General features: G+C 30.3%; 1 protein-coding gene and 4 long non-coding RNA genes across 7 annotated transcripts in view; 1 reads left to right on the top strand and 4 right to left on the bottom strand.

Moving 5' to 3' along the window:
* Positions 1 to 744: 744 nt before the first annotated feature.
* LOC135120467 (uncharacterized) lies at positions 745 to 1,359 on the bottom strand. The gene is made up of 2 exons (XR_010278630.1): positions 1,100 to 1,359; positions 745 to 1,049 (listed from the first exon to the last, which is right to left on the bottom strand). It is a non-coding gene; the product is annotated as an uncharacterized LOC135120467 (long non-coding RNA).
* A 1,047-nt stretch (positions 1,360 to 2,406) lies between these two features.
* LOC135120454 (uncharacterized) lies at positions 2,407 to 3,058 on the bottom strand. The gene is made up of 3 exons (XR_010278620.1): positions 3,009 to 3,058; positions 2,525 to 2,578; positions 2,407 to 2,440 (listed from the first exon to the last, which is right to left on the bottom strand). It is a non-coding gene; the product is annotated as an uncharacterized LOC135120454 (long non-coding RNA).
* A 2,545-nt stretch (positions 3,059 to 5,603) lies between these two features.
* LOC135120455 (uncharacterized) lies at positions 5,604 to 8,280 on the top strand. 3 transcript variants are annotated; one of them, XR_010278622.1, is made up of 7 exons: positions 5,604 to 5,759; positions 5,861 to 6,206; positions 6,341 to 6,376; positions 6,553 to 6,606; positions 7,246 to 7,493; positions 7,550 to 8,006; positions 8,130 to 8,280. It is a non-coding gene; the product is annotated as an uncharacterized LOC135120455 (long non-coding RNA). The 3 variants fall into 3 exon arrangements; XR_010278623.1 differs by having other exon boundaries at positions 5,865 to 6,206; positions 7,246 to 8,006; XR_010278621.1 differs by having other exon boundaries at positions 7,246 to 8,006.
* Positions 8,281 to 9,835: 1,555 nt separating this feature from the next.
* LOC135120447 (uncharacterized) lies at positions 9,836 to 10,675 on the bottom strand. The gene is made up of 3 exons (XR_010278615.1): positions 10,511 to 10,675; positions 10,339 to 10,412; positions 9,836 to 9,988 (listed from the first exon to the last, which is right to left on the bottom strand). It is a non-coding gene; the product is annotated as an uncharacterized LOC135120447 (long non-coding RNA).
* An 8,684-nt stretch (positions 10,676 to 19,359) lies between these two features.
* LOC135120460 (uncharacterized) overlaps positions 19,360 to 20,625 on the bottom strand; it is a 1,648-nt gene continuing 382 nt past the window's right edge. The window contains exons 1-2 of the mRNA XM_064044763.1: positions 19,694 to 20,625; positions 19,360 to 19,377 (exon numbers count right to left, since the gene is read on the bottom strand). The exon at positions 19,694 to 20,625 is cut by the window's right edge and continues 382 nt beyond it. Coding sequence (XP_063900833.1) covers positions 19,360 to 19,377; positions 19,694 to 20,625 — 950 coding nt within the window. The remainder of the gene's footprint in view (positions 19,378 to 19,693) is intronic.

Raw genomic sequence — 20,625 nt, 5'->3', positions numbered from 1 at the left:
TGCCGTGGTAGGGATGGAAGTATATAAGGTTGAATAACTAAAGACAATACTTCATGATGAGCAGAAATAGTGGTACTCTGGAAAGCAGTCTGGATATCATCCGCATTCCTGATATAAGAAGGGACGGCCTCTATTATGGGTAATAAATAATGGTGTAACCATTTAGACAGACCAGTAATAGGTGTGTTAACACATGCTACTAATGGTCCAATGTCTGATGCACGTCTAGGAATTTCTTTTTTGTGCGCTTTGGCCAACCCGTAAAAATAACTGAGTTTAATCTTTTCCATATCATGTAAAGTGATCCTGGTTAGTTTCATAAACTCGTTATTTTTACCCATCGTTCTCCCTACTTGCTGATAAAAACCAAGAATCTTATCTCGACGCATTGTCAATAGCTCCTCTTTATTGTGCTCCTGAATTTCGAGGTAAGTATTTATTTGTAAATGGTCGCTACACCAATTTACATATTGCATTGTAGTCATTAATGCAGGTTCTTGATTTTTACCAGTATTGTTAACTTTCAGACGTTTACTATTAAATTCCTTTAAGAAATTTTTTTGTCTAGATTCCAATTTCACTTGAATAGTTTCCTATTCTTGTAAAATCTTCGAACCTGGCCTAGAAAATTAAATTTTAGACACCTGAAACATCAATAACCTCTTCCTGGACATCGTCCTGTATGAAAGGCTTGTTCGGCACATAAATGTTGCTTTTAACAAGATTTTTAGAGAAATCAAAGTGGAATGCTAAGTTTGCATTTTATTAAAAGCTTCTTCATAGTCTTTCAATGCTAGAAGAGGAGGTGTGACACATTTGATGCAAAATTACTTTGCTGCTCACGGCGTCATTATAAGAATTTAACTTATGTAAAAATTGCACTTATAAGGGGAATTTGGAAGAATACAAAATCTTTGAGGAACATAAACGCAGCAATTCTACTGATCAAAATTTGACGAACCCCCCAATTTTGCTCAGACAGCTGGTCCTTCCCCTTTACCATGCACCGGAGCCACTACTACGGTAGAGCCCACTTTCGCCCTTTACTGCTGTTGAAAACCGTGAATTTAGTGCAGCCTCGTCGATTAGAAGTTTTAACCTCTATGTTGCTAGCTTTAAGTCAATCCTCTCCTGGTTTCATTAGTCATACATAATAAAATGTATTACTGCTCCTTACTTAGTGTCTCTGTTCCCTTCAACTTTATAAAGCTAATAGTCTTAAGATAGAAAATTTGTAGAGATGATAGCGAAATAAGGGGAAAAAGGGTAAAGGAGAGCGACCATCTTATCACCCCGCAAAGAAGAGATAGTAACTTTTGCGGATAACCTGTAAGTTAAGAGCAGGTTTTTAAAATTAAATAATAACTTGGCGCTAACCAAGAACTTGCACCGTAGAGACAAATAAATAACCTCCAGTAAATTCAAGTAGTCAAAGTTTTTAAGTAGAAACCTTAGAGAATTGCTCTTTAAATATTGTTAAGATACACTAATCATAATAGTTGAGACTTCAAACTGCATCTTTTGCTTAGTTTATAGAGGATACAAATATCAATGCTTAACCCAATAAACCCTCAAGTCTGCGAAAAGAAATAAACATAAGGATAAACGTGGATAAGTATAGAATGAATATATGATATATATAAAGAAAATGTAAAGTAAACAGTTAAAAAACCTAGAATATAGAAAACGCAGAATTATATTTTGTATTCACCTTGATTTCCGTTCTCATTTTTCGTCTTTGATACTAAATGCTTATGTTTTATTAAACTCCCTGCGTGAGACATTTAAACAGCTTAAAGTTTTAAGAGAAAGGCACAAGCTATACTAGCTAGTTCAAGCTCGAATAAACGCGCAAAACTATCTTTATTTTGTATAGCAGCTGATCCTGTCGTGGTAGCAGATGGACCAAAGGTGATACGAGCTTTTTGGAAAAAAAAAAGGCGACCCCATTAAAAATTCCAGTAAAACAGGCAAATAAAAATGACTTTCTAAAAAATAATTTTAAAAAGAAAAGCTTCAAAAAAATTAGTAATTAGGAGTTGTGGACAATTTTTTTTTTATAGGTCACCAGTTGGTCCCGCGAGGATAAAAATTTAGTTTTTAAGTTAAATAATGACTTTCATGTTAGATTAAAATAAAGTGGACTTTTCAAAATTTTATGGTAAAAAGCTAACTTTAAAAATTTTTATATTTGTATTTTTTTTGCTTATACTTTAAGTGTTCTATAAAGATTTATTTCAACTAAAAAAAAAAACAGAAGTTTCCTTGAACTTTATTAGTGGAAAGATAAATCCTTTTTTATTAATTTTGATTAAAAAAATTAAATAATTATGAAAATTTTATTTGTCATCTTAAAAAAAACTTTTTGTTTCAACAGAATAAATAATTAATACACTGATTTAATAATAATTCAAGAATGAAAGAATAAAAACCTTTTAGTCTATGGAAAACCAAGTAGAATTTCCATGCCAACAAATTTTTAGGTTAATTTTATAAATTCATAAATTAAATTTGATAAATTTACTTTGCATCTTTAGAAGTAAGGGCAAAGAATGTTTGAGTGACGGTATCCAAATGCCTACAAAAATATAATCACTAAACAATTGCAAAAAAATTAAACTAAAAAAAAAAATTATCAATAGTTAATTTAAAATAAAACCAACTCAAAATTAAAAGTTAAGTAATATTAAATTATGTAAGAATTAAAATTAGTGTTTAATAAATTAATTGTTTACTTTTTTCTTATAATTTTTTCGTAGATAGCTTTCTCGTATATGTTAATATTATATATACATTATGTAAAGTTTATATATGTCTATTTAAACATCTAGTATACATACTTTTTATTTTTTAATTTAGTTTTTGTTTAATTATAATTTATATATATATATATTAAGCTTACTTTCTTGTGCATACTAATAATACATATATATTATGTAAAGTTTTTACATATTAATCTATGCATAAGATTCCATTTTGAAATTATATTGCTTATAAAAACTCAGTACCTGTAATTTTTCGGAAACCCTAGTAGCAAGTAAGCTCATCTTTCATTCAAGAGGTTGACATACTGGCTTCCAGTAAAATCTTACCTTTAAAGGTTCCACCATTATAACGCTCTTGACCCCTTAAGGGGAAGACTCTGGGGCTAAAAATGAATTTGTTTTTTCTGCGAAATCACATCCTATGTTGAAACGATACTTTATTGTCCAAAAGTCCAATATCTCAAAATTTGATTCTATATACCCCAAACTAATATTTACATACCTAGCTAACCAAAAATAAACTTCTTACACCCAGAACTTTTTTTATCCAATTGTCCAATAAAAGATCGTGCGAAACTGCCCAACGTAATGTTTACTGGTAACTAAATTTACCTCTTTTTTGTTTTGTTGGTTGCTGCCTAATTCCTTTAGAACATGGTACTCAAAGTTACCAGAGCTTATTTCAGAGACCGAGCCTGTCGTTATGGGCCAATTTCCCATAGACCTACTCTAGACAATTGGTAAGCATAGGTGCAGAAAATAATTCTATTAACGTATTGCTTTAGGGCGCAATACGTTAATGCAACGGTTCATTAAGATGGAAGAAAAGAAAGAAAGTAGGACAACCTTTAGCCCAACTTTAACCTTTATTCCGGTTAAAAAATCAATGGGAATAAAAAATATATTAAAGTTATTACAAATTTTATTATAAAATAATAAACCTATATAAATAGCACCACACGTTTATATGAGACATAAAGGCAATGCCACTGACGAGGTAGTTGGGGGTCATCATTCACGTTAAGCTTAAACTTTTTTTTTATCCTTTACTTTCTGCCAGAAGCAAACTCTTTGGACAAAAAGCAAACACTTATATGTACTATGTATCCGACCTAGCATAAACATACGCTTCTGCTGCCGGGACTTACGACTCCCGGCGATGGTCCTTTCGAAATTCACTTAAGACAAAACGGTATACTACGGCTCATACGGGCACTTAGTAATTTGTGCAAACGATGAACCATACAAAGACCTCCAATTAAACAAAAAAAAATAAATTATAAATATTGTTTTTCTCGAAGCTTAAGTGCTTGACTACAAATTTTCAACCTAACGCTTTTACCACTTACGGATATTCTTACTAAGCCTATCAATTGATAATAAGAGGGGAGCTCAGTTAAGAATCGGGGCAGGGCACGCTATCGCCAGTCACATAATACAAAATTTTGTAGTATTATAGATATCAGGACTAAAGGTAAAAAGATAGATACCTTATATATAAAATTGCTTTAACGCAAGTTAAAATCTAGTTTGTAAGCTATCATCTTTTAGAGAGTTCGTAAATTAACAGTTTTTTTTTTTCCGACGGAGCACCAGAAAATACCATTAAAAAAAAACAAAATTAGTATAAAATTAAAAGGGAAAGGGTGTAACACTTTGTCGTCTCCTTCTCTATTTCCAACCCCTTTGCCCCCCGACCATTCTGCTTAACTTTTTTTTACTTTTACTCACACGCATAAGTGCAATTGAGTGAGCTTGAGTCGCGTTTAACGGTGTTAATACTAGCAATAGTATAAGACACTGTTGGATGACCTTGGCTAGCTAGTAGTTAGTTTGATCGTAGGGCCCAGCAGTGCTGGTTCCTATACTAGGAATAGTCTGGTATAGTAGCAGCATTATGGTTGGCTTCGGGCCAGCTGTGGGCTGGGTGCACCTTCTTGGGTCTTTGATCCTTGGGTTGCATTCGGTTCCGGTTGGCTCGCTGCTGTTTTCCGTAGTGCTTGTTCCTATGCTATATTGAGCCTAGTATAGTACTGGTACTGTTGGAAAGAGTATTGTCAGTTAGTATTATATATAAGTATATACGCGCGAGCCCTTCGTTTATTCTTATCAGGGGCGGATGGCTTCCTTAATCTCTATTCTATACTGTTCTTGTCACTTTTAATTTAAATAAATATAAATATGTATATATACTAATGACAATTATCATTTGGTACAATGCCCTTCCATCTTCATAGAGGGTAACAACCTCTCTTCGGTTCGTTACATAGGAAGAGTGAATTTCAAACCGCCTGGAGTGTAATTAAGACTGAATGACCATAGGGGTGTTTAAATTATCAAAACGACAAGAAGTGGACGCTTACCTAAAAGGAGCAGTAATCACTTATAAAGTTATCAAGTCTTTTATTAATCCTTCAACTAACAAGAATGTATTCATACGTTTTGTAAACTGCATTACTGGACAGCCTAGAGTTTGTTATATATTCAATCCTTTTTTAACATGGTCGCACTCAAAGGAGGGGCCTATATTAGGGCCTGCCTCTTGCTCGATGGACATAAATCGGGTTCATTCATATCCTTTTAATATCACAGCTTATCATGACGTAGATATATGTACTTACCAGTTGAAGGGTTTAAGAGAACATATTGATTCCATTTTATAATATATAGGCCCTCAACTATTTTCCACCTTCGTACAAACTAAATATTTTCGCGGGTAAGGCGAACTCGAACCGGAGTACATCGAACTCTTAATCTGTTGCATACCATACTCCGCTATGCCAAATAGTGACCCCCACCCTTTAGAGCGCAGGTAATGACTTGTTACACTAATAATTTTACCCGGGGCTTGTTGGTCAGGGTAAAACTACGACTACAACTATTTCTAAACTCGGTCGAACATCTGGAAATAAGGGATAAAAGAACGCTGTTGCTGAGGATTTCTTGAAAGTTTTTTATTATATTTTAACCTTAGAAATCCTGCCTTTATTACGTGTAATGTCCTTACTATATTACACCCAAACTATTTATTCGTAGTTGTAAAAAGTGTAAAGTTCATTAATATTAATTTGGTTACTTATATATATATTTATAAGCAAGGGATAGCCCACAGAGTTCATAGACAAGGGACAAAGCAGATGTGTTTAAGAGAACTAAGGATTTTATAATTATTTTAAAAGTTGGAGTGCTACAGTCAAACTGTATAACGTCCTTTTACTGCTTAAAACATATTTTCTATGTAGTAAGGGACGAGGAAAAAAGGTTAACGACAACAATAATCTACTGAAAACTTTATATTGCGCCGCTCGTCTGTTATATTAAAAAGAGCACGACGAGCGTAGTAAACTTTAATAAAGCTTGTGGATTCTTTGCAGAAAGAAATTTTTACATGTCTCCAACATTCTGGATTCTTCCTTAAGCGTGGACAAACAATTACGAAAAGTAGTCACTATTAATATACTATAAATAAGCTAACTTTGCTTTATATATATTAATGAAAAAAGTGCTTCAAAAAATTATATTGAAAAAAGATCTTTTCGCTTTATAAAAAATTGATATAACTTTTATTTATACAGAAAACGATGCTGGTGTTACACTATAAATTTATTGAGGTTCTTCCTTTCTTTTATTCAATTTTTTTTTATAAAAATCAGTCTGGCTTTATATCGAAAACCTCGTTATCATCTTTATAGTACTTGTTAATAATTTTTTCTATTTTACGATAAAATAGATCATTTTAATTAGTATAATAAAAACTTGATTATTATTTAATTTAACTCTCCGCTAGTAACATCCACGTCCCGTGCCCAAGTGAAATGCCTTAAAGCTCTATAGGCTATAGGTACGTATAATATATGATTGGGTGTTGTACTTAATCCGTAAGCTAGAGCTTTTTATACACGTTAAAATTCCTTTAAGAAGGTAAACAGTAGGCTCCTGTGGCGTGAGTTCCAACAGTTTATCCAAAGTATCGAGAGCAGACTTTCATAGCAATAAAAAAAAGTTTCTGCGTTAAAAGAAAGCTCACATCCACCCTGGTGATGACCCCTTTCTGTTCGCGAATTCCGCCTTTTAAATAAAGAGTCACTGCGTTTTCAGGGTCCCCCTTTAGCGAACTATTATAGGCTGATTTCGCTGCAATCCGCAAGCATTTTCAAGTATGCACGCTTGCAGCTGAGCGTGATATGCCTGCCTATAAAAAGTTTCAGCAAAAACCTTGAACTATTTTTATTATAAAGGAAATTTAAAATTGTAGGCTTTATAAAAAGTTTTATAATGACGAAAATTTTTTTTTAATGATATTTGGCTTTGCTGTAAAAGCAATGCTATAGAAGAGTGCCACGTAAAAAAAATTAACAAGTTAAGAAAAACTTTTGTAATGATAATTATCAGTTGATTTCCACTTAAACGAATTATTATTTTTATTATTACTGGAAAAACTTCCGCCTAAAACCTTTTGTATTTTGTTCATATTGCTAAGCGGTCTAAACTGATACCAGAAAGTATGAAAAAGGCTCCTAGTGGCTCAAATTAAGATGAATTTCAAATCAATAAATTCCCCCCTCCCCTTCCTCCCCCACCTGCCGCCTCGTGCGAGGGCCCAACCAAGCGTTGTAGTGGCGGGAATCCTGGTGGACTGCCGAATGGAAATGCCTGGCTGCTTTCGAGAGGTTATTCCTCTGCGACTTATTCGTGTCCGAGAAGAGTATACGCGTAAGCAAAGTTCAGGTTTACCTTATAAAGAAAATAATAATAGTAATAATAAACTTGTGATGAACCGAAAGTACTTGTACTGCTCCATCCATAAACTTCAAAGCTGCCTCGTGGCCTTCCTGCGCATTGAAGCAGTTTCCTTAATAATAGGTAAATACCCTTCAACAACTAGAAGAAAAACATCCAGCGAGTCGACCGCGCCGCCGGAAACTTTTGAGTCACATGGTGAATCACGTGATGAGGAATGAGATGATTGGCTCAGGGTGAATGCAGGGGACACACGTTTTCGCTGTTAACTTTCTATAGAAAAAAGATTCGAATAGAAAAAGGGTAGTGACCTGCAAGAAAAAAACAAACAATAGGCCATCGCTGCTCGCACTCAACACTACAGTACTTGTATTAGCAGTAGTACTAATACTTTTCCTATAGGTTTGCTTATCGTTTATTACTACTATTAATACTGTGAATGGACGAACACCTGTTAAAAAGAAACTTTTGGGTGCTTTAGTTTCCGAAAACAGCTTAAAAGTAATTATGAATGTTTATTATTATTAGTTTAACAATATTTTATATTATTATTTTGATTATAATTTAAAATATTGTTAAACTAATAATAAAGTTGTGCATAAAAATCTAAAGCTGACCGTTTAGCTGGCGCAAAATATATTCGGCTACTGGTGAATGAATTGGAAGCAATATATATATATATATAATTTGAACCAAATTCACTCGTCCACTGGTATAAGGCGCTTTATTTTTTTTCGACTGGCTGCAAGGAAAGTTGGTCTTCAAAAAAACTTTTATTATAAAAAAATCATAAAAACTGCACTTTAAATACGTTTATGTACTATAAAATAATTGTAATAAACTTGAAACTGTTGTGAATACAGTAAACGCAGTAGAAATTTTTAATATAAATCAAAAAAAATTATTTCAATAAATTAATTATAATAAAGTAACTAAAAAATAAAGAAAAAATATAAATTTAAATAAATTTATTATTTATAAAATTCAAATTGTATATGTAATTAAAAATATATATTAATTAAATTATTAGTAAATGAAAAATTAATTATAAAAATAAATATAAAAAAGTAGTTAAAGAATTAAACCAAAATTAAATTATTCAAGTAATTAGATAAATAAAGTATTAATAAATAATTATTTAAAAATTTCAATAGTAAATAAAATAAAATTTTTTGTTAATAATTTAAAGCAACTTAAAGCATTCCGATTAAATTTTGATAATTAACTTTTTTATTAAAAAACTTACTTTGAGTGTAAACTTTAACGAAACGAAACAAAATTAAACACAATCAAATTTTCAATTTTTTAATAAATCTACTTCCCTGAATTATTTTGTAAAATTCTAAATCTTAAAAATTACTAATAAAATTATTAATTAATTAAAAAAAATTAACTCTAAAATAAATTATTTCAAACTTTTGAACGCTTTACTTGATCACTTTATAAATTTTAATTAGAATGAAGAGAATTAGTTTAGTATATAAAATAAATAAAAAATTAAATTTTTGGTAAAAAAAATACTTTTATATGGAAAAAAACCTTCGATTGCGGCCGATAAAGGAGTGTTTAAAGTATTTTCAGATCTACTAAAAAGTATTAAAGATTTCATAATTTATACCAATTATAAATTTTATAGTAAAGTGCATTCCGGTTAAAAATAGGCAAATTTACAGAGTTCAGCATTAATAAAATTGTAAGCTGATAATTTCGTAACATTTATATAATAAAGTTTTATAGGAATTACTTATAGTATCATATTATCTTATCAATAAATATATTTACAGAGAAAACAAAAAATTTATTAGATAAAATAAATTTGTGGAATTTGGAAAAAATTAAAAAAAAAATAATTTACAAGTAGTAAGAAAAATATACAATTTATAAAGTTAACCAAAAATTTAAATTATAGAATTAAATTTAGAAACAGGATTCTTTGAATAAGACCAAATTTAGTATAATTTGGACAAAGTATAAATAAAATAAATGGAGAGTTCAATTTAAAATATACAAGTTATTAACATAGTAAATATAGATTCATAGAAATAGAAAATAAAAGCAGAATTCATTAAATAAAACCAAAATTAGTAGAATTAAAAAAAAATAAAAAAAATTTGCAAGTTAATTTTAAAACATACCTATTATATAAATAATAAAATAAATTAAAAAATTTAGTTAAGAAATATTTATCGAGCAGATACAAACAAGTTTACAATATAAAAACATACAAATGATTGACTTTGTCCAACGAGAATCGCTGAAATGGTATGCTAAATACAGTGAGCACTCAAATTAGTACTCGACTTGTTATTGCTATAAAAATTAAAATGCTTTTCCCTAAAAGTTTATGCTTTTGTGTCGTAAAATTAAAAAAAAAAAATTACAGACCAAAGTGGCAAAGTTAATAAACTGCAGGTACATGTACGAGTTCTTGTTTGAGGCAAATTACGTAATCTAGACTAGCTTCAAGAATTCTGCATCCAAGGCTGATAGTAAAAAAAATTAGTATATAACTCATAAAAAAGACCTAAAAAAAGAAACCAAAAGATTAAATTTTTTTTTTGAAACAAAATAAAAACATCTTTATTTTAATTTCTCCCGCTAACTTATAAAACAAGGAAGGCAAAAAAAAAAGACTTTTTCGTTTCTTCACCTTCAAGTAAAGAAATTAAAAAAACCTATTTGCCTTCCTATAAATATTAATCAGTAAAAAAGTTTTCTATTTTAAAAATAAAAAATTATTTTATTTATATTTATAACTCTTAAACGCAATAATTTGACGCATGTATAAGCAAAAAAGTAGCGAGATTCAGGAGAAAACGCCGGAAAATAGCACTTTATATGCCTGTCCATATTTCTGAGAGCCCAGATAACAACAGCCAAGAAGGCGTAAACTTTCTTCCTTACAAACTATGGCGAATAAATATAGTAAAAAACGTATACACTATTAGCATTACATTTTACTAAATACAGTACTCTAAAACTAAAAGGAAATAAAATGGTTATACCTATTTAAAAATTAATTCTTACTAAAGCTGTTATAGTAAAATCTTTATAGCCCAGAGCTTCCTTTTATTTTAAATTTAGATCTAAAATCGAATAATTTCTAATAGTGAAGGTATATACTTTCAGCGTGGAGGATAGTAGCCAGATATGTACCACTATCTTACCGATAAGAATCAAGCAATAAGTGGCTTTTCTGAAAAGGAAAGGAGACTGCCTCTTGATCAAAAACACAATTTTTATAGGTGATCGAAGGGTTTCTATGAGGAGAACAAAATGGAAGATTGCTCACAGAAAAGCTATTTAGCTACAAAGTAGTGATAAGATGAAGACGATGATGTTTATAATAGAAGAACTTCTCTTAAAAAAGTTAATCTATTTTATTGCTAACACTTGTAATACATCAGACTCGCTTCCAAGGGAGTCACTTAATAAAACATCTGGAAAAAAAAAAGTTGTTTAACTTTATTTGCAGGATCCTTTGTATTGCTCTTCCTGCATGTATATTTATTATTTTTCCTGCATTATTTGAGGTTGTTAGTACTAAGAGCATAACGTTTCTTTAAAGTAAGGGTTTGTAAGGTATTTTAACGCTATCTTCATAATTTAAAGGTATACATAATATATTTACTAAGTTTACTATTTTTTAAATGTATAATATGCTAATTTTAATAATAGAGCACGATTAGTACATAGTGATTATTTTAAAAGGTATATACATTATATGAAGGATAATATTCAGGATTACCAAGAATTTACTTATTTTTTATAAAGGAAGCTTCAATTATTTATATAAATTAATAAATTTTAAAGTTTGTTTTTGTTATAAGAGCACCATAACCATAGTTGTGTTATTGAAAAGATTATAGTTTCGCCTTTGTATAGCTGTTAATTTATAGTGCCTAAGTCTCATAACCAAAAGAGTTCTCTTTAGCCTGAAAACTTTGTTTAAATTCAGCTCTTTCGAAAATTAGTGTGCTTTTTTAATATTAAAAAGTCTCCAAACGGTTAGCTAAAGTATTTTAAACATAGATAATAACTATGACCCACCTAGTTATAAAAAAAAATTTCTCAGTCAGTTCTATTAATACAAATTTTTTAAAGTTAAAAATTCAGTTGAGTCTTGTCAGAATTACTTTTACCATGATATAACATAAGTAATCTATTTAAGACAATAAGACAAGAGAATTATTTATTATTTTCAAAATTTTAATAGCGGGAATGGGTGTAAAGTTACTAGGATCTCGCTATCAAATGTTTCTGTGAAAAAAAACGAAATTTGTTAATATGAATTTTTCCTACAAAGCTTATATATGAAAATCAATGACTATTTGGAGAACAAGCCGAGATGGTGACCGCTGCCTCTTACAAATTGTTAGACATATTTTGTTTATTACTTCTCTGCCCGAAAATATGTTGAAGTTAAAAAATTGACCTATTGCTTTTTAAATGCATCAATATTTATATTAAATATTTATTTGTATTTTTCTAACTCCAGGAACCCAAATTACAGTTAAATTTTTATAATGAGTCAATTATTTTGAAAAACTAATGTTATAATTATGTTCATAACATTTAGATTGGTTACACACTAATTATAAAAGACCACTCTACCACCAGTTTGCAATATCTCACACCTTCCGCTAGATCACTGCTACTAATTAAAAGAGAATGTTAAGGTTAATTTTTTGAAAATATAAACAGAAAAAATCTTGTAAATATTACAACTTTTTTGGTTCAGATTCGATTTTTAATAGTAACTAATAAAAATGGAGAGATGTAAGAAATTTTTAAAAATTAAGAATTTCTTTTCAGTAGTTTTTAATTTTGTTTTCAAAAAAAAGTATGTGTTATGGTTTACCAAAAAACCTTCTACCGTGTTTAAAGGCTATAATAATATAGAAAATTACTTAAACTCAGTTTTTTATTCTACATTATTTAGTAAATAATATAGTTTATGTACGCTTATATGGACAGCAACTATTAGTATTTTTAGTTTATAAATTTTAGATGAAACAATATTTTGTTTAAGTGAGAAACTACTTGATTGGCTTACTTTTAGCTGTTGGGACATTAATTAAAAAAAAATTTAGTGCTAAAGCTTTGGACCAGCCAGTTACTAAATTAGACGTCCATAATTAGAGTTATTCAAAATTAATGATTTCAATTTAAAAGCAGGGGAGTGGTACTTTATACTATGAAAACCTAAAATTAATAAGCTTAATGGCATTCACCATTTTTTAAAAATATGTAGGCTAAAATTAGAAAAGGGTCTAAAATTATGCTTAATCATTTACTATCTAGAAAATATGTCCTCTAGGTCTAGAAGGCCGTTAGTACTGTGAGGTGTCATGGTCTCCTATAACGGAGTAAGCACCTGCGCCATAGGTTATGTCTTGAACAAATAAATCGTTGGGATGAGCTAAATATTTATCATAATCTACAGTAAGCGACGAAAATATTAAGGAAGCATTTCCAACTTAAGGTCACTATACGTGTGAGTACCCCGGACTAACATCATAAATTACGTAGATAATCATTTGTTAAAATGCTGACTAACTCGAAGCATTAATTGCGTTGTTTCTAATTAGCTTCGTAATAACTTCAATTTCATAGCCTCAAGTGCAGATGCATATTTTACAAACCACGGGGGAGCGAGGGTACTTTGTTTCCGAGCAAAACTTTATAAAAGTAGTTCCAAGGGAAGGATGCATAAGAAAAGTTTTAATAACAGCCTCTTACAAGATTAATTTGTTAAAGGTTAAGTGCACTACAGTTGCAAATAAACTTTCATAAAGTGTGCGTGTTACTTTAATTTTAACAAAGTATTTTTGTGAACGGTGAATTTTTATTATCTCTTATGACTCCGAGCTATAATTTTGATTATACATCAAGTATAGATGTGAGGTAGGAGGACTCTTAATTTTTTTCATTAGCTTTTAAAAAAAGCATGTTTTACGCGGTAAGAGGAGAAATGTCAGATACATATAATTAAAAAAATTGCTTTTTTTTAGGCTAATGTACCTTTATTATGACTCATTTACATCCACTTAGGCTCTCATCTCTTTAAAAGTTGCAGTTAATCAAGTTAAACACAATAATATCTTATTTTAATAAATTTTTAAATTCGTTATTAGGTTATTTAACTTAATTAAAATTCTGAAACCTAATTTTCTTGTTATAACTCTTCAGCTTGTAAGTACTTTAAACTTTATTTACAAGTATGCCTATATTTTTTAACCAATTTCTTTATTATAGTAGAACTTAAAATTTTAATTGACATGCAGATATTCGCTTTTTATGATTTTATGTATTACTTCTAAATGTCCTTTAGATTAGAATTAGAACTCTTTTAGTGAATTACTATGCATTCCACAATTAAAAAATTTCTTGGGTGGTATGTCTAAGGCCTGGCTTGCCATTTATCCTAATAGATTGCGCTCCCTCGTAGCACACAATAAGTGCACGTGATTAGTTCGCCATTTTTGGCCGATTATTTACAAATATATACACCAGTTTACACGCTAAAGGAGAAACCCGGGTCGGGTTTATTTTCTTCATGGTCTGTGTACCCCTTTCTTGCTACGGGGTTCTATTCTAGTTTGTTAAGCCCGTATGATTCGTTTTATTCTGCTCTAGCGATTTTTGATTTGTTTATGTTTTTTCATTTTATTGTCTCAAAATTAATAAAGTCTTATTCATTTACCTATTGAATATTATTCTTATATTTAAAGCCCACCCATCTTCATAGAAGTGACATTACCTTTTGGTGAGTAATAGTATGCTGTTTTAAGGTTTTCATACGTTCCTTAACGCGCGCGCATATTATTAAGTTTGTAACTAGTAAGATTGGCTTTTATATTCCGTGTACACTCAACAATTATTATAATTTTAGTCATTAAAGTGAGCTTTATACACGACTTTTCCCTCTTGATAGACTCAGAGTCACGAGGGGATGAATGTAAGCTTGATTAAAACTACTGTCAGTAGTAAACTGTTAAACTGTCTAGTCCCTAACCCTTGGAGATAAAACCGATCAGGGTTAAGATTATAAATTATTAGAAAAATATATTAATTTTTAACGTTTCTCATTTGTTTGTATTTTAAAAAACATTATAACTTTAGTCTAAGTTTGAGGTCAAGGAAGCCCTATAAAGTAAAAGTTAAAACACTGCCTATATTATTTTTAATAAATTTTTTATTATAGTAAATGATAGATAAGCAGGTTCTTTTTTGGTTAAGCTCTACGTCAACTTAGAAGATTAATACATCAAGCCTCACCCAAGGGGTAGTTGTAGCCCTGGCTCACTACTAAAAGTAATGACAATGAAACCACAGCCGTGGCTTTTTTTCCGGTCGTTAATTGATGGGGATTTAAGCTTCCAGGAATAAATTCTCATACACCCTTTTTAAGTTGATAGTATCAATTTTAATGTGTTCATATTTAGAGCGTTAAAAGTTTTTAGCTCAAAGACTTCTGGGCCCAAGAGTCGTTTTCACTATTTATACTTTCTCTTTGATTTTGTATTACTTTTCATGGTATACATTATTAATTATCAAAAAAAAAAAAAAACTATAAATGTTTTATATAAATATTACTACTCTTTAGTTATTAATCTAATATTACGATTGGGCACACGTTATCACCTCGAGCACCTAATTTTGTTTTGCCCCTGAAGTCAACTCTTCGATAGAAGACTTGCACCCAGTAAGAAGCTCCTCGATTCTTGTTAGCACATCATACATCTCTTCCCATGTCTCGGTTTTAACCTTCTTCTCTTCTAAGTTTCCTTCGTAGTTTTATTAGCTAATTCTTTGTTCTTTTTCAGATATTATTAAATCTTATAAATAAATTGTACTTTATAGTCTATTTTACACCTTTATTAATCTTTTATTTTTTCGTTTGTAACTTTTAGTGCACTTCATTATCTTCCTGGAACTTGACGGCTTTTTAAGTATATATAGATTTCCAATTTATGATTATTTTATACTTTATTCCGTATAATCCTAGTTTATTTGTTAAAATAATGAAAATAATGAGAAGTTAACTCTACAGAATACTTGTTTAATCTGCCACTAAGACATCAAATAAGCCTCAATATTAAATAGCTTTAAAACCTTTATAAAAAATTTACAGCGTTAATTTATTGTTATTACCTTTGTGTTTTATAACCCCCAAACAAATAAAAAAAAATTATAATTCTATTATAATAACAAAAATAACTTTAAATTAGATCATTAAAAATTTAGACAACTTAATTATTATAATAAATAAAGAGAATTTATAATTAAAAATATAAATATAATAATAAGCAGAAAATATGAAAAAAAAAAAACGGTTAGGAGTAAAATTAATTTATATGAACAAATATAGTACAAATGAAAACTAAAGCAGAACGGCCAAGAACAAAAGTAAGATGGCGCTTTATTGTAAAAGAGTATTATATAGACTAAGAAGTAAAAGGAAAGTTAAGGGTTACTATGTTAACAAGGGGAATACAGTGTTTATACTATGCCTTTCGGTTCTGCCAACCAAATGAGCTATTATACTTTAGCTAATGAGCTTCCTTGTTGTCAAATTTGAGTTAATAAAATTACCATATTTCTTGGCCAATGGATTCGCTTATCGTTACTTACCTAAATTTAGAAATTCCTGATTTGTTGTTTTCCACATCGTGTCTATTTATGTAAACTATATTGAAACAAAAATCTTTTTACAAAGTAGAAGACCTTGCAAATAGCCAATCCTAGCATAAAGTGTAGATTTATAGGATTATTACACAATGCGTACTCTAATTTAAAGTATACTAAGTTCCAGAGGGCTACGGTATTCAGTTATAACCCTTATTTATTGACTTTTCGTTAGTTTTTTAAGAGGACGCTTATTCAAGTAACCAAAAAAAAAGTGTAACTTTATTGTGATGTTAAGCAAAAGTTCAAGAGCTATAAAAAAAAGAAAGGGCAACAAAAAAGTTTTTACCATTTATGAAATTAATTCATTACCATATAGACAAAAATGAGTTTGTAGTGTTAGTAAAGCACTATTAGATGGAGACTAGGGGTAGAAAAAGGCCTTAAGAAACCATATAAAAAAGTAAGTAAAATGAGATTTTAGATGTAATCAAGGATTTGGACTGTTGTAGTTAAGTTTCTATATATAGAGAATAACAAAATTAAACCCGCTCGTAGCAGACTTTGAGAAGGTTTTCAAAAACTATGATAGTTATTATAGCAACAGTCGATGTTAAAAAATTTTATGATTTTTTAATAATTAATGAATTTACCAGATATAAATTTACTTATTCTGAGGTAAGCAAACTTACTCATATGAGGTAAATAGAATCGTTTGTAGGGGGGTGTATAGAAGACAAACAATCTGAAAACGGTAAATTAAAAATTTAATTTAAGATGTTTTAGTTTTAGAAAAAATCTTACTAGTTAACAATACTAATTACTACTTAAATGCGATAAAATAGCTTGCATCCAAGCTTTTGTCTAGAATATAACTGACAGCTTCTTGGTAAATGCTGATAATTTTAAGTAATATATTTCGTCTTTTTATAATTTTTTATGATTGATTATTCTAAAAATGTTACGACTATTAGTTTAAAATAACCTTCAGTTTTTTATTGAATATTTACTCAGTAATGCTCGTTTTAGTTTAAGCCTGTTCCAAGACATCTAAACTGCAGGGCCTAGTTAATCTGAAACTTTTATTCTAGTTTTGGTTACAGTTGAAAAGAAGTCTAAATTTTACTGGTAAGCTATAGTCAACCCGATTTCCAACCACGATTTACATGCTTAAAAACTCGCTATTAAAAATAGGTTTACAACTACTTTCAATGACCTTCCTTTCTGCGGTCTGAGTGCATTAGAGTACTAAGCGCAATTGCCGGAACCCAATTAAAGCCAAATGTGATTGAATAAGCGTCAAGATCAATGAAAATAAAATTAGCTGATATTACATGCAACTTTACGTACGGGGTAATTAGCTTATAGGCTGTAGCCTATAGTAATGCTATTCGAAACATTAAGTTATCTATGACTCTTATTTTTGGACTTGAAAGAGAAATGCTAAAAGAGATTGTAAAGAAGTGATAATATTATTTGTTTTACTTCTATGAAACCTGTTATCAAATATATTTTGCAGCAAACATAGTTTTACAGTAAGAAAACAGTAAGCTTTATAAAAAGACTAAAATATTCTTTATACGTGGGAATGGGGAAGTTATAAACTAAAAATATTCTGACGCTTTCCATATTAACAGGTAAAAGGGGTTATAAACTGTAATATTAATACTATACTAGTGGCCCATTTAGTGTCTTTTTTAAAATTATTAACCTTTTTTCAGGTCTCCATGCCAAGCGATCAAATAAATTCTTTCTCTCTCACGCCTACAGTTTACTTACTACGATTTAAAAAGATTGTGCATTGATTCCCCTATTTCTGATACCATTTATAAATGACTTTCATTTCTATTTACACTTTTATAAACAAGCAGAAATTTTATAGCAACACCACTTGTTCTTGACTTTTGTCATAATAAAAAAAAGAAGGGCGAGTTTCCTTTTTTTAAAGAGTTTTAGTCTTAAGAAAAGGTTAACTTTAAAAACGTTTAAACCTTTTTAATGTTGGCTGGCTAAAAAAACTTTTATTCTTAATATTCATTTGAAAATAACTATCACTTACAAAAAGTAAAAAAAAGGGGTTTATCTCTCATAATTTATATTTATCTAATTTAACACATAAGCTGTCATTGAACAACCCAATTGGGGACGCCACGATGCTAGGATTAGATAAAATCTTCTTGCACACGGCTAAGGGAAAAAACTTTTAAAAGCTAAAATTACTGGAGGGGCTGTAAAGCTAAAGAGGTATGTGAGAAGGAAGTATGTAACAGCGAGAGAGCGCAACTAAAAAAAATGTTGTCACTATCAAGGTTTAACCACTTATCTTCTATGTAATTTTTTTTTTTTTGGGCGTTCAAGATAAGATTTTCTGGTTTTAGTTGAAGCCATATTAAGAGGTTCTAAAAGGAAATCTTTCTAAATTTTAAGTAATGATATAGGACACGTAACCAAGAATAATTGAGAACGGGGCATGAAATTAAATAAAAAGTGGAAATTAGAATTTACAGTTAATTTAACTTTAGGAAATTATATATTTTAAGAATAAATAGACTAATCTTTTAATAAACTCAAAGCGTTAATAGTCCTCACACAACCGAGGAGGTGGAGAAAGATAATATTTTTTAAAGTTAAGGTAAATTAATAGACTAAAGCTCTTATGCAAAAGGTATTTACCATAAAAACTTAAAGCTTATGGTAACAGTAAATAGGGTTAGGGTTAGGGTTAGGTTAGGGTTAGATGTAATGATAATCTTTGCAAACAAAAATTATCATAAAGCTTCTTGAAGATACTCAAACTATTTCTTTTATCAATAAACTTTCGTATGCGGTATAGAATAGTTTTATTAATAAAAGTTTTTCGCTAAAATCTCCAGAGGTATCCTTGAATCAAGCTTGACTGATTGTTCAAAAAAGTATGTTGAATCAGGATCCTTTCTGCTGCCCGGGCTTCTTCAGTGGAATTTGAGGGCACGTGGTAAGCGAAAAAGCGAAAAGTTCTAGAAGAGGTCTTTTCAGTCTCTTTTATACCTTTTCAGGTTTATACTCGGAAAGTGGTTTCCAGAATAATTAGAAATGTTCGGGAACATTTCATATAAAAAAGCATATGACTTTAATATTAGGTTTAGAACATTATAAAAAAGAATCAGGGCTAGCTAGCTATCGTCCTTTTCTAATTTATAATGCTCCACTTTCCGAGTTTACGAAACGATTCGAACCCAATAATTCATTGATATTCCGAGGTCTGGAATATCCAATCGTTATAGGGCAATTATTTGCCATAGCTGATATGACATTGGTGGCAAGGGCATTTCTAATCCAATTCCGCCTCGGTCCGTTCGGGTCATATCGGATATGAAAAAAGGAATGTTTCGTAAAGGCATGGTTGTTATCGTTGTTGTCCTTTTAGATAACATTGAAAAAGCGTATCTAAATATTACATATAATCTTTTTTTGGAATGACCCCTCTCCATTAACCTTGCAAAAAGTTTGTTACAACATGATACAAAATCCTCGCGAAAAGAATTTTGTCGGTAATATTTAGAAACTAAGCTTCTCACCATACCTTTTACAACTCCTGGCGGGTGTGCCGAATGAGGTGTAGGATATAGAAATAAATTTGTATCCTTTTCCGCTGATGTTGTCCATACCATCTTCCCATCAGTATGAATACAGATGTCCAGGAATTGTAATTTACCATCCTTCATTGATTCTTTAGTCCATTTCAGACCAGGAATACTGTTAAGGATGGGCAGCATCTTTTTCTCTAAGAATCCACCATTGTCATTTAAAATCACCAATGTATCATCCAAATATCTTTTATATAGGATGAGATTTGATTTTAAAAGAGGGTATAGTTTGATAGCTTCATAGTAAGCAACATAAAGTGTTGCTATACTGGGGGCTGCTGGATTCCCCATAGGAATTCCGTTCGTTTGAATGTAGAGCTTATCATAGAATTCAAAACAACTTGTATTTAGAATTAAATGAAGAGCCTCTACAAGCAAACCACCCTGAATTGGCCCATAATGCTCTAGAATATATTTTTTAATCACCCTAAATGCTTCCATAGTAGGAATGGAAGTATATAAGGCTGAAATATCTAAAGATATTATTTCATGGTGAGATGACAAAATGGTACCCTGAATAGCAGTCAGGATATCATCAGAATTCCTGATATAAGAAGGGACGGTCTCTACTATAGGTAGTAGATAGTGGTGTAACCATTTCGACAGACCAGTAATAGGTGTATTCACACATGCTACTAATGGACGAATGTCTGGTGCAGTTCTAGGAAAGTCGTTTTTGTGCACTTTGGCTGACCCGTAAAAATAACAGAGTTTAGTCTTATCCAGATCATGCAAGATGATTCTGGTCAGTTTCATAAACTCATTATTTTTACCCATCTTTCTTCTTACTAGCTGATAAAAACCAAGGATCTTATCTCGACACATTGTCAATATCTCCTCTTTATTGCACTCGTGAATTCGGA

Source organism: Zophobas morio, unplaced genomic scaffold (assembly GCF_036711695.1).
Source record: "Zophobas morio isolate AGI-343-1 ecotype UQ-CSIRO unplaced genomic scaffold, CSIRO_AGI_Zmor_V1 ptg000381l, whole genome shotgun sequence".
NCBI lineage: Eukaryota > Metazoa > Arthropoda > Insecta > Coleoptera > Tenebrionidae > Zophobas > Zophobas morio.
The sequence above is the reverse complement of the archived record's forward strand: the minus strand, read 5'-3'. Positions and strand labels throughout refer to the sequence as shown.